The 17,995-nt window shown below is 37.7% G+C and overlaps 1 protein-coding gene across 1 annotated transcript; it reads left to right on the forward strand.

The window, feature by feature from the left end:
- The first annotated feature begins 2,084 nt into the window (after positions 1–2,084).
- LOC141490134 (C-C motif chemokine 13-like) lies at positions 2,085–4,864 on the forward strand. The gene is made up of 3 exons (XM_074190388.1): positions 2,085–2,195; positions 3,035–3,146; positions 4,220–4,864. The coding sequence occupies exons 1-3, from the start codon at positions 2,120–2,122 to the stop codon at positions 4,323–4,325; spliced, it is 294 nt and encodes a 97-aa protein (XP_074046489.1). The 5' UTR covers positions 2,085–2,119; the 3' UTR covers positions 4,326–4,864.
- The last annotated feature ends 13,131 nt before the right edge of the window (positions 4,865–17,995 follow it).

The following is a 17,995-nucleotide window of genomic DNA, read 5'->3' on the forward strand; positions in this document are numbered from 1 at the left end:
GGTATTCCTGACTCCAGGGCCAGTGCTCTATCCACTGCGCCACCTAGCTGCCCCTTTCTTGATGGACTGATGCCGTCTTCCTTTCTTGATGGCCCCTGACTTGGGAATGCATTATCACAGATTTAGTAGAAGTGTCCTTAGAGATCACTGAATTCAATTCTGGTCTTTTTTTTTTTTTTGGCTCAAACATGCAATTTCAATGTTATAGGAAACTCCCCATGAGGAAACTCCCCCATATTTATAAATTGGCACTTACTCTGAAATTTATTCTTGGAAAGTTGCCCAGGCACTAAATGGTTAATTAACCTGATCATTTGGCATGTGTGAGTTGGTACTTGAACCCAAATCATCTTGAGTCTGAGACCAACTTTCACCTTCAAATTAAAGATTAAAGGTTAAGAAACTGAGGTCTAGAGAAATCAAGCGACTAGTCCAACATTACTCAAAGAGTAAGTAGGTTGTATGGAGAGTATGACGCCTGGTCCTTCCACAGCAACCATACAGAGAATCAAAGCACCCTGCTTTTCAAAAAGAACTTAGCATCTACTGCCCTAGCTCCTCTTCCTTCCCTACTTGTAAAGTACCTTAGATTAGGAAGCTGGGATATGTTTTTATTTTCTCTAGTCCGAAGACCAGAGCTCTGCACCAAGTGTTTACACTTTTCTAGATTTTGAATCAGTAGAGCAGCTTTTTTAGTACTTGATATCTTTAATGGGAGGAGAGATGTGGGCAGGAGTAGTTGAGCAGGCTAAGATTATGCCAAAAATGGAGATTTAAAGTCTTAAATCCTTAGGGCACTGGATCTCTGATGAGAGGGAGCTTATAATACCACTCTCCCTATTCTGCCTCACATAGGTGGATATATGTGTGGATGATGTCACACATGGTTGGATGTGTACCCATTCTCCTAGTATCCTGGAAAACTGTCCAATTCTATATCTCTTCTTATTCTCTCTCTCTCTACTTCTTAAAATCCTTAACCCTGTTTAGAGATCAGCTCAAGGATTCTTTTCTACTTGAGACTTTTCCTGATTTACTTACTAGAACCCTCTCTCCCATTATCTTTTTTTGTTGTTGTTCTGTATATATTTCTATGTATACATATTGTCTCCTTCAAGAGAACCTAAAGTTTCTTGGGCAGGTTTGTCTCATTTTAATTATTGTATCTTTAGCAACCACAGTTTCTGGGACACAGTAGGTGCCTAATAAAACTTGGGGATTTATTATGTTCGGTGTTTCAAAAGTTGGGGTATCTAGTATCTTTGGAGTGAATTGAGAGTCAAGTACAGAGTGCTGGAGGTAGCAACTAGAACATTCAAGATACCCAGCTGCTAGTTCTTCCATGTTATCCCTCAAATTGCCTTGCATTCATCTTATATCTGTTTTTTTTGTATGTTTATATGTAACTATTCTGTCTCTTCCAAAAGAATGAAAGCTCTAAAAAAAAGTAGGGATTGTTTCATCTTTGGATATATTCAACTTGTAGCAAAGTGTGTGGCTCAGAGTAGATGCTCAATATATAATTATTAATTGAAAACCTGAACTATACTTTTTTTTAGGTTTTTGCAAGGCAATGGGGTTAAGTGGCTTGCCCAAGGCCACACAGCTAGGTGATTATTAAGTGTCTGAGGCCGGATTTGAACTCAAGGACTCCTGACTCTAGGGCTGGTGCTCTATCTACTGCGCCACCTAGCTGTCCCTGAACTATACTTCTAAAAGAAAGAATAAAAGGGAGAAGGAAGATAGAGAAGGGAGAAAGATGAAGGAGAGGAGAAAGTAAGTTTCTCAGCTAGTCACTGCTTCTCACTGCCCCCTGCCCCCACGTGTTTTCCACCACACCCACTAATCTATATTCTGGATCTAAATATTTGAAGATGTTTATCTGTCCCCAGCTGAGGGTAAGTTTTCCCCACAGCCTTACTCTCTTCACAGGGAAAAGGATTTTTCCATGCAGTTGTTGCGTCATAATAATTTCCTTTCTTCATGTGAGTCCCCCCACCTCTGCAGGGATGGGCAGGGGAAACCCCAAGTACTGGATATAAATACCCCAAGCCTGATAAGATGGGGAGGCAGCAAAAGTTGAAGGCACATCATCCTCAGAAACCACAGCTCCTTCAAGATGCAACACACCACTGCGGTCCTCTTTTGTCTGTTACTTGTAACCTTGGGACCCCAAAACAGCTTCGGCAGAAGTTGTAAGTATGAGGCTGATTACTTAGCTTCTCCCTGCTCCTGTGCCACTCCTCAGAGGAGCAGAGTAGACCCCTATGTGTGGGAGACTTCCCAGGGAACTTTGATGAACTCCCAGGCAAGATTTTCTCTGAAGAGAGGGAATCCGGGGAGGAGAAGAGGGACCTTCTCAACTTTGGTTGGGATAGATTGTGGGTAAGGATCTAGGACAAAAAAAAAGTAGAAGGAATAACATTCCAGACAGGGGGGATCTTTTTAACTCACTCCCTTTTAGGCTGATGGTCGTAGAATTAAAACTAGAAGGAAGATCAGTTTCCTGATCTGAAACAATTTACATGTAGGGAAGGAAGAGGTTTTAGGGCAGTACATGTTTAAGTATTGATGAGTTCAACTATTTCATTTTCCCCACATTATCTCAGAAAGGTTTGGTGAAAAGTCTCAGTCTGCACTGTTTTGAAGATAAGTTGCAGGTTTAACACCTATATCTCCTCATTACCTTTCTGGGGCTCCTTGCCCAATATGTTGCTGCCCCGTTGGTATAGGTGAGTGGTAAGGATTCGGTCTAATTGTCTGGGCAGACAAGCCCCTGAAGAGCCCTGGGGTTCTGAGCCCTTGTCTCATGTAGAGAGCATGTAGGTGACTTTCCCTACTTCTTCTTCCTTTCAATTTCTGTATGGAAGGACAGACTGATGACTTATATAGCCCTATAGCCCTGTTCAGGCAATCCTAAAGCAGGATCCAATCTGGGAGATGCCCATTTCTTGCTAATGTTGCTGGCGAGGTGAGCAGAATACTTGGCAAAAAGGTAAGGTCTGACTGACTGTCTTCTGGGATTTCCTTACAGTGGTTGATTCAAAGTCCACCTGCTGCTTCAATTTCCTGAAGAAGCTTCCTTCACCCCATCACATCAGAAGCCATATGATCACTAGCCCTTCCTGCTCCTACAAAGCTGTAATGTAAGGATCTTGGCCCAAACATGGTACCACACTGATGGGGGCCTCTGTAGATCCCTCCACCAGAAACTATCCAAGGACAAGAGACAGCCAGGAGACTATCAGGGAGCAGAAAGAACATTTTAACTGCTTAGGCACTAAGGGGTGCTCTTGGTTTAGAATAAGTCCCTTTGACTTGGGGCTCAGTGGGATCATAATTCCAGATTAGGTACTAGAATGAGGGAGGGGGAAACTAAAGACAGAGGAGCCAGTAGTTAATGGCTTTTGTGGGAGAGGAAGATGCTTTGATCTTGTGAATAGCCTTTGAGAAGTAGCCAGAAATCAGATGATGTGAAACAGAAAGTGTGGTTCAGCCACAGGAACATTAGCTCAGGAATCAGAGAGCCTGGAATCAAATTCTGCCTCTGACACTTGCTCTTCTTGTGACCTTACAAAAAGGCAAGTCAGCTCCCTGGGCCTCAGTTTTCTTCTCAGTAAAATAAAGGGGTGGGGTGGGGGGGGGCTAGATGGGATCTGAGGTTCCATCCAGCTCAAGATTTGTGAGCCTAGGTCATTTAGGTGGCCCAAAGAAAGGAACCTTCAGTAAGAGGAAAGGAGGAAAGGAGGTCGACATTTAGAAGGCAAGACTGATGAGGCATTAGGTTCTGGGAAGAAATAAAGAACTCTGCTCCAAGTATGGAAGGCATGAATAGGTCTGATTTTGGTTTAGCCATCATCTTTTATTCTAACTGGAAGGACAGTCCTTTCACTCAGAGTCCAAGGGTCTGCTGATGCATATTCCATGGCAGGTTACCATACTGGGAACCATTCCATAAAGAAGATGTGAGAGATTGAATCTGTTAACCTGGACTAAGTTGAGGATGAATGTGAGGGAAAGAGAATAGGAGGCAAGTTTGGGGGGTATTAAAGAAGAGGTCAGAGGCTCCTGTTTTATTGGTCAAAGATTAAACATGCCTCCCAACTATGCTACCCTATAAGGGATTTGATCCCAGTAACCTGTTAGGAATAAAGACATTTCTTATTTGAATTTTCTTCTGATAATGGTCTTCAGACTTTCACTTTGTCTCCATTCACAGGTTTACTCTGAAGAAGGGCAAAATAGTCTGTGCACATTTTGATGACAAATCGGTTCAGCATTACTTGCAGAAAATGAATAAAACGAACAATATTGGCCCAATTTAAAGCCGAACTGGAGCCATCTCTAAGCAGAAAACCAACTCCGTTGCACGCATTGTGTTTGTACTCCTCCTTCCTTTGTATATATTTTATATTTAATTGTCTGTGTCTATATTGTGTCCCCAGTTAGAATGTAAACTCCTTGAGGACAAGGAAGGCTTCCTACTCCCTCATCATTTTTTGTCTTGTATCCCTAGCACCAAACACACTCTCTGGCGCATAGCCAGGAATTAACAAATGTTTGTTGAATTGAAGGTGGATTTCCAACAAAGAATGAAAGCTATTTGAGCAGCCTAGAGCCCTGCTTATCCACTAGTTCTTTAATGGTAATTTAGCTGACTCTGAAGCTTGAACTGTGTCTTAATAAGCTATTATTACATCTTATTTATTTACAGGTCTAAAACTTTTGATTTCTATAACCCATCTATTACTTGAACTCTACTTGAAAATGGATGTGTAAGCTTGTTGAACTCATATTGATTGTCATAAGGCAACATAGACCTGTTAGATTTGGAATGAACATAATTTATCAAAAGGCAAATAAATGTTTTGACTACAACTCTCTGTCTTTTGTGTCTCTCATTGGTTCCTGGGCACAGTAATTGTTAGACTCCTTTGCTTTAAGTCAAAGGTAGAAAATCCCCATCTTTAGACAAGTATCCAACTCAGAAGGGATGAGGGGGGTGATTTATCTGGAGTACAGAGTAAAAGTACACTCTTTTTTATACTGCAAGGATAAGATACAATTAAATTATTCACTTTTCTAGCCTAACTGGAGTCTCCATCCCTTCCATTTCAGCCTTGCAAACTCCTGTGGCAAACAAAGGCAACTTGAGACCAGGGAATTAGAATTTTAGAGATGGAAAAGACCTTAGTAAGTTTGGGGCGAATTGGTTCCCTTCTCTGGGTGCTAGTTAACTCACTTTTCAGTTCTAACATGCAATGAGTCCTCATTGTGTGACTACTGTCCCCCGGAGTAGTTAGGACCAAATCTGCTATGCTGCACCAGTCCCTCACAGAATCAAGGAAGATCCCTTGAGGATTAGAGTAGTCCTAGTGTCCTTCCCTTAATCTTCCCCCTTAGAAATAACCAATGTATCGAAAACCAAACTCCAAGATACTATTCAATGTCTTCTGTAAGAATATAAAGAAAAGGAGGTACTTTTTATCAGCTTTTTAGTTGACTCCTGGCCAGTAGAATTATTTTGATGGAATATCTAGGCCATACCTCATATGGAGGTCTCTAGAAATACTTTCCCAGGTCCAAAACACTTTGTGGTCAGGATATATTTAAAAACCGTAATTCATAAGCCCCTCCGAATTCCTTTTGTTCTCTCTCTCTTGTCTTTCTCTCTCTCTTTTTTAACTAGAAATCAGAAGACATCAATTCAAAGCAAATAACATAGCAATATAGATATAAGAAAAAATTCTCCTACTTTCCTATGGGAAAAACACTTCTACTGTGACCATACTACTGGGGTCTGGAAAGTATGCATATTGAGGTTACATGTGACTCGGGAACATATATAAAATACGTTTCTCAGAAACACATAGAGAAAGCATATGCCCAAGTATAGACAGGGTCTCCATAGGACTGGTATAACTTATAGTGCCAATGCCACAGCACTGATGTTTTCTAGTGATTTCACTAAGTTGCTATTTCTTTTTTTTGCACACTTAAAATATTTTATTTTTTCCGTATATTTGCAAAACTATTTTTCAATATTTAATTTTGTGAGATTTTGAGTTCTAATTTTTTTCCCCTCACTCCTTTTTTCCTTATTCCTTACTCCCTTTTCCATGATAGTGAGTAATCTATATAGGTTATAAATGTATAGTCATGTCAAACGTATTTCCACATTAGTTATGTTGTGACATAAGAATCAGAACAAAAGGGAAAAGCCATGAGAAAGAAAAAAATCAAGCAGTAGTGAAAATAATATGCTTCAATCTCCATTCAGACTCCATGGCTCTTTCTCTGAATGTGGATTGCATTTTCCATCACAAGTCTGTTAGAATTGTTTTGGATCATTGTGTTGCTGAGATGTAAGTCTATCATAGTGGATCATTGTACACCGTTATTGTTCATGTTCTCCTGGTTCTGCTCACTTCATTCAGTTTCAGTCCCATTAAATCTTTCCAGGTTTTTCTGAAATCTGTCTACTTGTTACTTTTTTTTTTTTTGGTTTTTGCAAGGCAATGGGGTTAAGTGAATCGCTTAAGTTCACACAGCTAGGTAATTATTAAGTGTTTGAGGCTGAATTTGAACTCAGGTCCTCCTGACTCCAGGGCTGGTGCTTTGTCCACTGTACCACTTAGCTGCCCCCTACTAATTACTTCTTCTTTTTTTTTATATATTTTTCAAGGCAAAGTGGCTTGCCCAAGGCCACACGGCTAGGTAATTAAGTGTCTGAGGATGAATTTGAACTCAGGTACTCCTGACTCCAAGGCCAGTGCTCTATCCACTGCACCACCTAGCTGCCCCTACTTATTACTTCTAATAGAACAATAATGCTTCATTAAATTTATACACTACAACTTGTTCAGTCATGCCACAGTTGAAGGACATCCCCTTATTTTCTAATTCTTTGCCACCACAAAAAGAGTACAGTGGTCAGATATGGATCAGGATGACTGGAGATGGTGCTGGATACATTGGGAGACCTTGTTTTTTTGAGTTAGTTTTTAACAGATCTCATTTTGACTGAGGCTACCCCCATTCAGTGATTAAACTGATATTGCAATATTGTGACGATATAACAATTTACAGTATTTATCTATTTATTTTTATCTCAGAATAAATTTTTTAAAAAGTCAAAAAACAAAAATAAATAGATAAATTGTATAAGTATAAAACAAGTATTTCCATAACACAATAGGAAAGAAGAGATGATTCTATATGAAACTGCAAATCTACTCTGTAAAACTTTCAATTTCATTTAAATACATAATAAAATTATCATATAACCATCTTGTTTTTCTTTTATATTGCCTATCCCTTCAATGTTTTCTCCACCTTAGAGAGATAGCTCCCAATAAATCTATATGTATGTATTATATATGCTCACACATATGTAATATACATGTGTGAAAAACCATTCTATAAGTACTTCTTTTTGGCAGTTACTTCTCTGAATGCAGATAGTATTTTTCTTCAATGTCCTTTGTAGCTAATTTGGTATTTATAACAGTCATAATGACTTATTGCTCAAAATCATTCTTTTTTTTTTTTTTAAGGTTTTTGCTAGGCAATGGGGTTAAGTAGCTTTCCCAAGGCCACACACCTAGGTAATTAATTATTAAGTGCCTGAGGTCAGATTTGAACCCAGGTACTCCTGACTCCAGGGCCGTTGCTCTATCCACTACACCACCTAGCCACCCCTCAAAATCGTTCTTAAAACAATATTTGTTTTACTTTAAGTGGAAGCAACAGGATGTCAACCAGAGTGTATGAAACTGATCATTTGAAAAAAAATCCTTTTCCTAATTCTTCTGGGCTTGTCTCTAGTTCTTCCAGGTCACAAGTAAATTCCAGAAGAACCGGTCTAATTTTGATGATTGGTGGCATTTGTTATGGGAAGGGCTCCCTGAGAAAAGGATCACTAGTCCTGATTAACCTAACATTTTCTTTGGTATAAGTACATTGCAGGGCTCCCTTTTACAGTTAGCACCCTGTCTCCTTACCCCATACCCTAGTATTTTTTAAATTTTATTTTATTTTTTCTCAGTTATATGTAAAAAATGTTTTAACATCCATTTTCAAAACTTTGAGTTCTAAATTCTCTCCCTTCTTCCCATTTTACTTCCCCTCATTGAAAAAGCAAGTTATTTGATATAGATTAAAAATGTATAGTCATGCAAAACATTTTCATAATATTCATGTTGTGAAACATAGCCCCCCCCCCAAAAGAAAACATAAGAAAAAAGTACACTTCAGTCTTTATTCAGATATCATTAGCTCTGTCTTTGGGAATGGACAGTATTCATTATACCTTCAGAGTTGTCTTAAGTCTAAAAGTTAAGTCATTCACAACTGAGTATCTTACAATATTGTTGCTATTTTGTATATAGTACATTTCCCATTGTATCTGTTCCTGAATGTCTTTCCATGTTTTACTAACACCATCCAGTTCATTATCTTTTAAAAAATGATTTTTTTTGCAAAACAATGGGGTTAAATGATTTGCCCGAGATCATATAACTAGATAATTATTAAGAGTTTGAGGTCAGATTTGAACTCAGGTCCTCCTGACTTCAGGGTTGGTTCTCTATTCCTTGTGACACCTAGCTGCCTAAGTTCATCATTTCTTAAAACAAATAATATTCTAACATAATCACATAGCATGATTTCCCAACTGATAGACATCTCATTTTCCATTTCTTCGCCACAAGAAAAGAATTGTTATAAATAGCTATATATATATATATATGTCATTTTTCTTCTGTTTTTCCATCTCTTCTTTAGATCTGTCATGGCATTACTAGATCAAAGGGTAGGGATAATTTTATCGACTTTTGGGCATAGTTCCAAACTGTTCTACAGAATTGTTGAATCATTTCATCACTCCTCCAACATTGTATTAATGTTTCATTTTTTCCCTATATCCCCTCCAACAGTTGTCATTTTCTCTTTCTTTCCTGTTAGTCAACCCAATAGGTATGAGATAGTATCTTCAGAATTGTTCCAATTTGGATTTCTTCAATCAATAGCTATAGGACATTTTAAAAAATATAACCATAGATGAAATTGATAGCATCTGAAAACTATATCTTTGAATCATTTATCAATTGGGGAATGGCTCTTATTTTTATGATTTTGACTCAATTCTCTATGTTTGAGAAATGAGATTGTTATTTATTTATTTATTTTTTTAATAACTAAAACAATGGCATTTAATGGGAACTAGGGGGCATAGTTACAATTACAAAGTCCGAGACACAAAACAAGGATAGGGAGCTGGGTGGGACAGTTACAAAATAAAGGGATCAACAGAAGGGTCTGGAAGGAAAGATGGTCCAGAGATGCCTGAGCCAGGCTAATACGGCCTCTCCAGTCTGTCTTGTGAAATGAGATCTTTAACAAAGAAACTTGTTTCAATAATTTTTTTTTTTTGCTACAGTTACTATTGCTAACTGTATTTCCTCTATCCTATCTCTGTTTATTTTCTTTTTTCTCTCCTTTCACCTGTCCCTTCTCAAAAGTGTTTTGCATCTGAACACTTGTTCCCACAATCTTTCTCCCATCTCCTTCCTCTCCTACTTTCCTCTAGGGTAGGAGATAGATTTCTATATCCAATTGAGATTGCATGGTATTCCTTCTCTGAGCTAATTTCAATGAGAGTAAAGCTCACTTATTCCTTCTCAACTCCCCTTCTTCCATTTTACTGCAAAGCTTTTCTTTATCTTTTACCCCATTCTATATGGCACCCTTTCTCTTTCTTCTAGTACATTTGTTTCTCACCCCTTAAATCCAGTTTTCTTAATATCCCTTCTTATTCAACTCCCACCTGTGCTTTGTCTATGTATATTCCTTCTGTCTTAATATATGAGAAAGTTCATACAAGTTATCAGTATCATCTTCCCAAGTAGGGACATAAGCAATCCAACATCATTAAGTCCCTTCTGATACGGCTTTCCTGTTTACCTTTTTATGCTTCACTTACTAGGAGACTTGGCTGCTGTGCTATGTCTGGGAGTCTCTGGCTAGCTTACCAAGACACCATTGGGGCTGGGCTGCTCTCCTCTTTTACTCAAAAGAGACAGCTCTTTCCCAAAGTCCTTCTAAGCTGGAAAATTGTTTTGCTCCATCTTCAGAATCCATTTAAAGATTTGATTTAACATTGTTTCTGAAAGAAAGTAGGGAGAGCTTAGATAACCTCCTGGCTTCTCTCCTTCATCTTCCCTCTCTATTGGACATTGAGTCTTTGCTGTCATCTGGAAGCTGACTCCCTGGTCTTGCTTTAATTGTCTCTTTGGTCTTGTGTTCATCCTCTGCTTCCATCTATTACATTGGAATAGTTGATCTCTTCAGGTCTATCTGTGGCCTTTTGTCGCCATCTATTGGCGTGCAGTGACTAGTCAGCTCTCTATAGTACAGTTAGTTCCAACTCCCAGCCAAGCAATATCCCAGGTTAAGATAAAATCTTTTCTTTTAACTACCCATTTCCTCATTCATGGTTCTGAGTCTCCAGTTCCAGATAACTATGTCAGTTGGAATTGGGAAATCCTATCTATCTCTTCTCAAATTCTTGATCGTGAATGGAAAATGCATTTCATAGACTTTCCCCTCCCAATGGCCCTCCCACAAAATCCATAGGAGCTATTTAGGGATTTGAGGTTCTGAGATTCCTCTTATTGCAAAGATTTTCTTTGAATGACATGCCAGTGTAGCTTAGGTAAAGCAGTCATAGCCATTGGCTTCTGCAGTTGAGCCACATTTCTTCATCTATTGTGCATATGATTGTCTACTTACATTGATTTCTGAGGTTATACATATAAAACTTCCCACAAGAATGTTTTGTCTCATCTCTCATCTCTTCTGGGGAAATGTAGAACAGTGGAAAGAGTTAAATATAGATTCAGATGACCTGTCTTTGAATCCTTTGAATCTGCTACTTGATACCTGTGTGGCTTAGAAGAAATCATTTACCCTCTCTGGATATGTTTCTTCCCCTGTGACAGGTGCATGGTTTTTGAGGTTCTCTTCCACTCCCAGATCTATAAGGATGCACAAGTGCAACATTTACAAACTCATAATTTATGCAGAATAATTGACTAAGAGTGAGCCTAGGATTGGAGAAATGAACCAATTCAAAGAATCCTATAGAGTCAGATCCCCAGAGTAGCCAAGTAGTTTTACGAGACCAAAGATGCCATTGTCAGTTGGGTCAAAGAAGCAGTTAGAGGTACAGCCTAGATGGAAAGAGTCTAGGTTTTGGAAATTGGTCAAGGATTAGGTGACAAAGCTTTGGTGCTAATGAGTAGATTAAAAAAATACTCATAGTATAGTATTTTTTTTTTTGGCTAGGCAATAGGGTTAAATGACTTGCCCAAGGTCACACAGCTAGGCAATTATTAAGTGTTTGAGGTCTTATTTGAACTCAGGTCCTCCTGACTCCAGGGTGGGTGCTCTATCCACTGTGCCACCTAGCTGTCCCTTCATAGTATAGTATTTCTAACAGTGAACTGTTTATTTTCCCTTATAATTGAAATCAATGGATGATATCATAGACCTGGGTTTTCCCTTTAGTCATGAAGATAGCATCTACATATCTCTGTGCAGTATTTGTCTGGGCATTTCTCTAAGATTGTCACAGGGTATCCACCCAATATGTAGGGAATTATCCCTCTCTTCTGACACCACAAGGCTGCCAGCAGAACACACATTCTTCTCATTGACCAATCCATTAGAACAAAGCCCCTTGAGGACTGGGACTCCTTCAACTTGTATCCTCAGTGCTTAACATTGCCTTAATACTTGTTGGTAGATAGACTGATCCCTTGCTGCTGTTATGCTAACAGCCCATTTTCTTTTTCCAAGCATACATTTCTTGATGCATTTATTTACTTTTTATTTATTATGAATTCCAGAAATGACAACCTTATGCTATAGATAGTGTGGGGGGAAAAGTCTAGAAAGATAAAAATGGATGAGACTAGAGTAGCAAGAGGTAGTGATAACCATTCAATTGATCAGTAAACAGGCATTTATTAAGTTCTTCAGATGTGACAAACAGCAAATTAATCATTGGGGATGAAAATGCAAAGGCAAAACAGTCCCTGCCCTAAGGAACTTATAGTCTGATGTAGGGGAAAAAGATTTATATTATAATCTACTATGATACTACATAATCACAGTATAACATAATATATAAATATAATTGATAACATATGTAATGTAATTTGTGATTGTTATACGTTGTGATACATACCACACCGCACCATACCATACCATTTCACACAATACCGTATCACATTATATCATTATATTTTGCATTATATTATGTTATGTGATGCTATGTTATTCCACATTATATTTTATCATATTGTGTTATATTAATTATATTATATTTTATTATATTTATATTACACTGCATGGTATGATAAGATCTGATATATAAATCATTCTTAGGCATGGAAATGGCAGAGCCAAGTATGACGCATGAGGAATAGCAAGTTCATTGAATCGTAGAATTCTTTCTAGGAGAGGAGGAATGTGTAAGAAAGCTGGAAATGTAGGCGGGCGCCCAGTTGCGAAAGGGTTTTATATTTGATTCTAAAGAGATGAGGAAGTCATTATGGGGGAGAATGGCATAATGAGGCAAGCATGAGGAAAATCACTGTGGCAGTTATATAGAGATTGGATTAGAATAGAGAAAGGTGTCAGGGAAACTAATTAATAGATACTGCAGGGGCCCAAGCAAGAAGTGATGAGGGATTCAAATAAATTGGTGGTTGTGTGAATGGAGAGAAGGCAACATGTTTGCACAATGTTTAAAACATTGAAATCATTAGATTTAGCAACTTATTGGTAATGTGGAGTCAGCAAAAGTGAGGAGTTGAGAATGATGCTAAATATATATTTTTTTAATTTGAATGACTGAAAGGATGGTGGTGCCCTTGGTAATAATAAGGAAGCTTGTAAAAGAATGAATTGGGGGGGCATAATGAATTCTATTTAAAAAAAATTGAGTTTGAGATGTCTCCAAGATACCTATTTGAAATGTCCAATGGGCAGCTGCTGATGCAGAAATGAAACTCCGGAGTGTCACAAAGACCAGACCTAAGTGTGGAAGTCATCTGCATAGAGATAGTAATTGAAAAGAGCTGATGATGACAGAAGAAAAGAGTTCTATAATTAACATTTAGATACAACTCATCTCAGAACTTAAGCAGCCAAGTTTCCTTCAGGGATAAGGCAGTTTCAAGAAACCTGATACCTCAGATAAAGGTTCATCTAGATGACAAGTTGAGAAAGTATTGAGGATAGAACCAGTATGTTGAATTTACCTTGCTGAACTCTCTCAACATTTTCCTCTAAATAACTTTAAAATATTGACTCAAATCAAGTTTTAGAGTGACAAAGCCAACAAAAGATCAAGGCAAGAGATTTTTCCAACCTTAAGAAAACTTAGGTCTTCAGATGAAGTCTGTAAGAAAAAGGTGGAGGCCTGTGTGGAGCATACTCATGTAGTGGAAACAACTGCAGCCACACAGCAATACCAGTAGCAGCAGCTTTGGCAGCTCTTGGTCCAGAGATTGGCAAGGGGTTATGGATCACATCCAGTTCTGGGCTGATAGTCAGTCACAAGGGAGCAGGGTCTGAGCACAGTTCCAAAGTCATCAAGAGTGCTAGTGTTTACTAGCAAGGGGAGCAAGGTCCCTTCCTGGGTAAATGCTAGAACACAGGCCAGAACAGTGACCACACTGCTCCTTGGTTCATACCATTTTGAAAGCACCCAAAGCTCACAGATCCTCAGAACTAGCTCTGAAAATAGAAGCACAAAAAATACCCTTAAACTTGAGACAGTGTCCCCTTCACCTGGAAATAGAGTTCAACTTTAACCTAAAGTAAAAAGTCAAGGAATAGGCTAGAAAAATGAGCACACTAAAAATAGAAACAGATTATTAAAAGTTACCATGGTGACAGAGAAGATCAAGAGACAAACTTAGAAGATGATATTGATGTCAAAACAGATGCAAGCAAAGCTTGAAAGGAAAGAAAAAAATTAATTGGATACAAGTCTACCAAAAATTCCTAGAAAAGCCAAAAAGGACCTTTTAAAAATCAAATACAACACTAGACAAATATAGAAATAAATGAAAGATTCCTTAAAATGATGTTAATTTCTTGTTCAATCTTGGGTTTTTGCCCAAAGATACTGAAGTGCCCTTTCCATATCTAGTGTGTCCCCATTTTACAGATAAGGAACTGGGGCAAATAGGGATTTGTCCAGTGCCACACAGTTGGGTAAGTATCTGAAGATGGATTTGAACTCAGATCTTGCTGCCTCTAATCCAGCATCCACTGGACCACCTAGCTTCCCAAAATAAATAGTATCTATCTGATGATAATGATGATGATGATTATGATGATGATGACAAGAAGCCCATGATATCAAGGGAGGTAATGCCATGTCAAAACATATGAGTTGGATTTGAGTGAGGGCTTGCTGTGCTAAGTATCAGTCTCATTTTCTTCTCCAGTCTTCTGGGTCTGATGACCAAATATGAATCAGGATGACTGGAGATAGCGCTGGATGTGAGGCAATCAGGGTTAAGTGACTTGTCCAAGAGTTAGTAAGTATCAAGTGCCTAAGATAGATTCGAACTCCCAACCTTTTGGCTTCAAATCAGCGTTCTATCCACTATACCACTTAGCTATAATGTCTATAAACTAGAAGCCTTCCCAATAAGAAGCTAGGACATCCATTATCACTACTACTATTAAAAATTTTATTAGAAATATAATATAGCATATATTATAATATCTCTATATAAATATAACAACGATAAGAGAAGAAAAATAAATTGGAAGAATTAGAATGAGAAAATCAAACTGTCACTCTTTGCAGATGATAAAAATAGTATGCTTAGGGAATCCTAGTGAATCAACTAAAAAACCAGTTAAAACAATTGAACAAATTTAGCAAGTTTCAGAATTTAGAACATATCCACATAAACCATCAGCATTTCTATATAAAATCAAGAAGGAAGCGACTGAAAGAGAAATTCCTTTTTAAAATAACTGAAGACTTTTTAAAAGATTTGAGAGTCTGTCTGCTAAGACAAACCTAGAAACTCTATGAACACAATTACAAAATACTTCACAAAAATCAAGACCGATTTAATCAGCTGGAAAAAGATCAACTGCCCATGGATAGGCCAAACCATTATAATAAAAGGACCATTTCACCCAAATTTATCTATTTAATTATTGTCATACCAATCAAACTATGAAAAATATCTTACAAGGCTAGGAAAAAAGCAATCAAAGAGTGTTCCCAAAAGACAAATGCATAGTTCAGTTAACAAGCAGCAGAGTAATAGAGGAGGTGATATTGGTCAGTGGAAAGAAGCCCTGAAGTAAGAGAACCAATATTCAAATCCCACTTCTGTTACTTAATATTTGTGTGATCTTGGACAAATCATTTGCTTAAGCTTCTTGAGACTTGTTTTCCTTATCTGAAAAAATGGATGGATAATTCTGACTTTCCTTTCAGAACTAGACCTAAGGTCCTGATCATTAAGGATTTGTTATGCTAGGCAACTGTGATAGCATTTATAAATTTTTTCTTCCTAGGTGTTAAAGTGCTCTGTTGTATAGAAATTTCCAATGCCAAATATTCTGTCTGTCTCATAAAATTGTGTTCCATGACCCCCCTCTCTCTTTTCCAGAAAGTTTTCCCCTGAGACAAACCATTATCACCAATTTAATCTCTGACTCAGCTTTACTTTGTAAAGAGCTCTTACAGTTTTGGCACAGTTTATTTGTTTTTATCTAAACTTAAATCTTTTTTGCTCTCCCTATTATAGATTCAACTTTCTCTATTATGCTAATTGTGCTTTGTGGATACAATCCCTTTGTTAACTGATTTATTCCTTAATGCCAAAGTACACTGGCTCTAATCTTGATCTCCCACTTAACAATTAAATACCTATTAGCAAATTGTCTGGAAACAAAGGCTTCTTCCCTATCCCCTTCCTTTTTTTTTTTTTTAATACTAAAGCACAAGGTTGTCCTGGCTCCTAAGTAAGCTAGTAGAAGTGTGAATTAGCAGGAGGGGAAGAAGAGGTAGAAGAGGAAGAGGAGGAATAACCCTGGAGGATCACCTTGTGATATTATTTAGTTGTTCCATGTTCATTAGTCAAATCTAGAATCCATAGTCTAAAAATCTTAATTTGCATTAAAAGAAGCATCACTTCCAGAAATAAGGAGGTGAGTTCTGCTGAAGAAACTTTGGATCCTTTAGAACACTTCTAGGAATGATTGTTTAGCAACATCACTGATAATTTAGAGAGGTTCCAGAGAAGGGCAATAAGAAAAATTTATAGATGACATACGAAGAGCTATCAAAGAAATTGGGGAAAACTCATGGGAATAGTGAATAGAGCACTTGATCTAGATTCAGTATCAGACATTTCCTAAGGTATAAATGACTAAGTCATTTAACTTCTGTCTGCCTCAGTTTTCTTTACTTTTTTTTGATGTAGATATCATTTAAAAATATTTTAGTTTTTTTCCAATAACATATAAAGATAATTTTCAACATTCATCCTTTGTAACATTTTGAATTGCACATGTTTCTACCTGCTTCCCTTCCATCTCCCTTTCTGTAATAGCAAACAGTCCAATATAGGCTATATATATAAAATTACTTTTAAACAAAACTTATCAAATAGACTATTCTATGGAGAACTCACACAAGGCATGCACTCACAAGGGGTCAGAAGAAGAAATTCTGGAATACCCTGAAGATCTCTTAAGAACTTTGGAATTGGGGCAGCTAGGTGGCACAGTGGATAGAGCACTGGCCCTGGGGTCAGGAGTACCTGAGTTCAAATCCAGCCTCAGACACTTAATAATGACCTAGCTGTGTGGCCTTGGGTAACCACTTAAACCCATTGCCTTGCAAAAACTAAAACAAAAAAAAAAAAAAACAACAAAAAAACAAACAAAAAAAAACCCAACAAAAAAAGAACGTTGGAATTGGGGCAACTAGGTGGTGCACTGGCCCTGGAATCAAGAGGATCTGAGTTCAAATGTGATCTCAGACACTTAATAATACCCAGCTGTGTAACCTTGGGCAAATCACTTAACCCCTTTGCCTTGCATAAACAAAAACAAAAAACCTGTGTAACTGATTGTACACCATGGGAGACACTGGCACAGGACTGTCCAGCATGGCATACCCTCATCAGTGAAGGTGCTGCACTCTATGAAAAGGGCAGAATTGAAGCAGCTGAATGGAAATGTGACATACATAAGTTTAGAATACCCATCTATAATGTTCACATGGACTGTTTGTGCCTGACCTGTGATAACAGCATTCTGAGCTCATATTGGGCTGATCAGCTACAGTTGGACACACTGTTATTTGTTTCAAATATAGTAATGTCATTTTTGTCTTCTTTGATAACAAAGGATAAGAATCATACCATTGTTAAGCATATTTCCATATTGGTCATATTGTGAAAGAAGAATCAGAAAAAATGGAAAAACCCCATAAGAATAAAAATATAAAATAAATTTTTAAAAAGTGAAAATCATATGCTTTGATCTGTATTCAGACTCCATAGTTCTTTCTCTGAATATAGATGACATTTTCTATAAGAAATCTTTTTAAATTGTCTATGACCATTATATAGTTGAGCAGAGCTATAATCACACAATGTTGTCATTACATGTTCTACTTATACATTTCCCCATGTATAAGATGCACCCACTTTTGAAAAATTTGGGGTCTAAAAGGTGGGAGCATTTGTAACAATGGTTGTAGATGTTTTGACTTGCATTTCCCACTTTTCTGAGCTTCTTGTCTTTGTGCTCCTTACTGGTACATTAGGTTACATTTTGCTGTGTTCTGCCCAGAAATGGCTTAGAAAAGATTTTCATCCAGTGCTGAATTCCAATTCAAAATGATCCAGTTTGTAAAAGTCAATGGAAATTGGACTGC

Source organism: Macrotis lagotis, chromosome 5, assembly GCF_037893015.1.
Source record: "Macrotis lagotis isolate mMagLag1 chromosome 5, bilby.v1.9.chrom.fasta, whole genome shotgun sequence".
In the NCBI taxonomy this organism is placed as follows: Eukaryota; Metazoa; Chordata; class Mammalia; order Peramelemorphia; family Peramelidae; genus Macrotis; species Macrotis lagotis.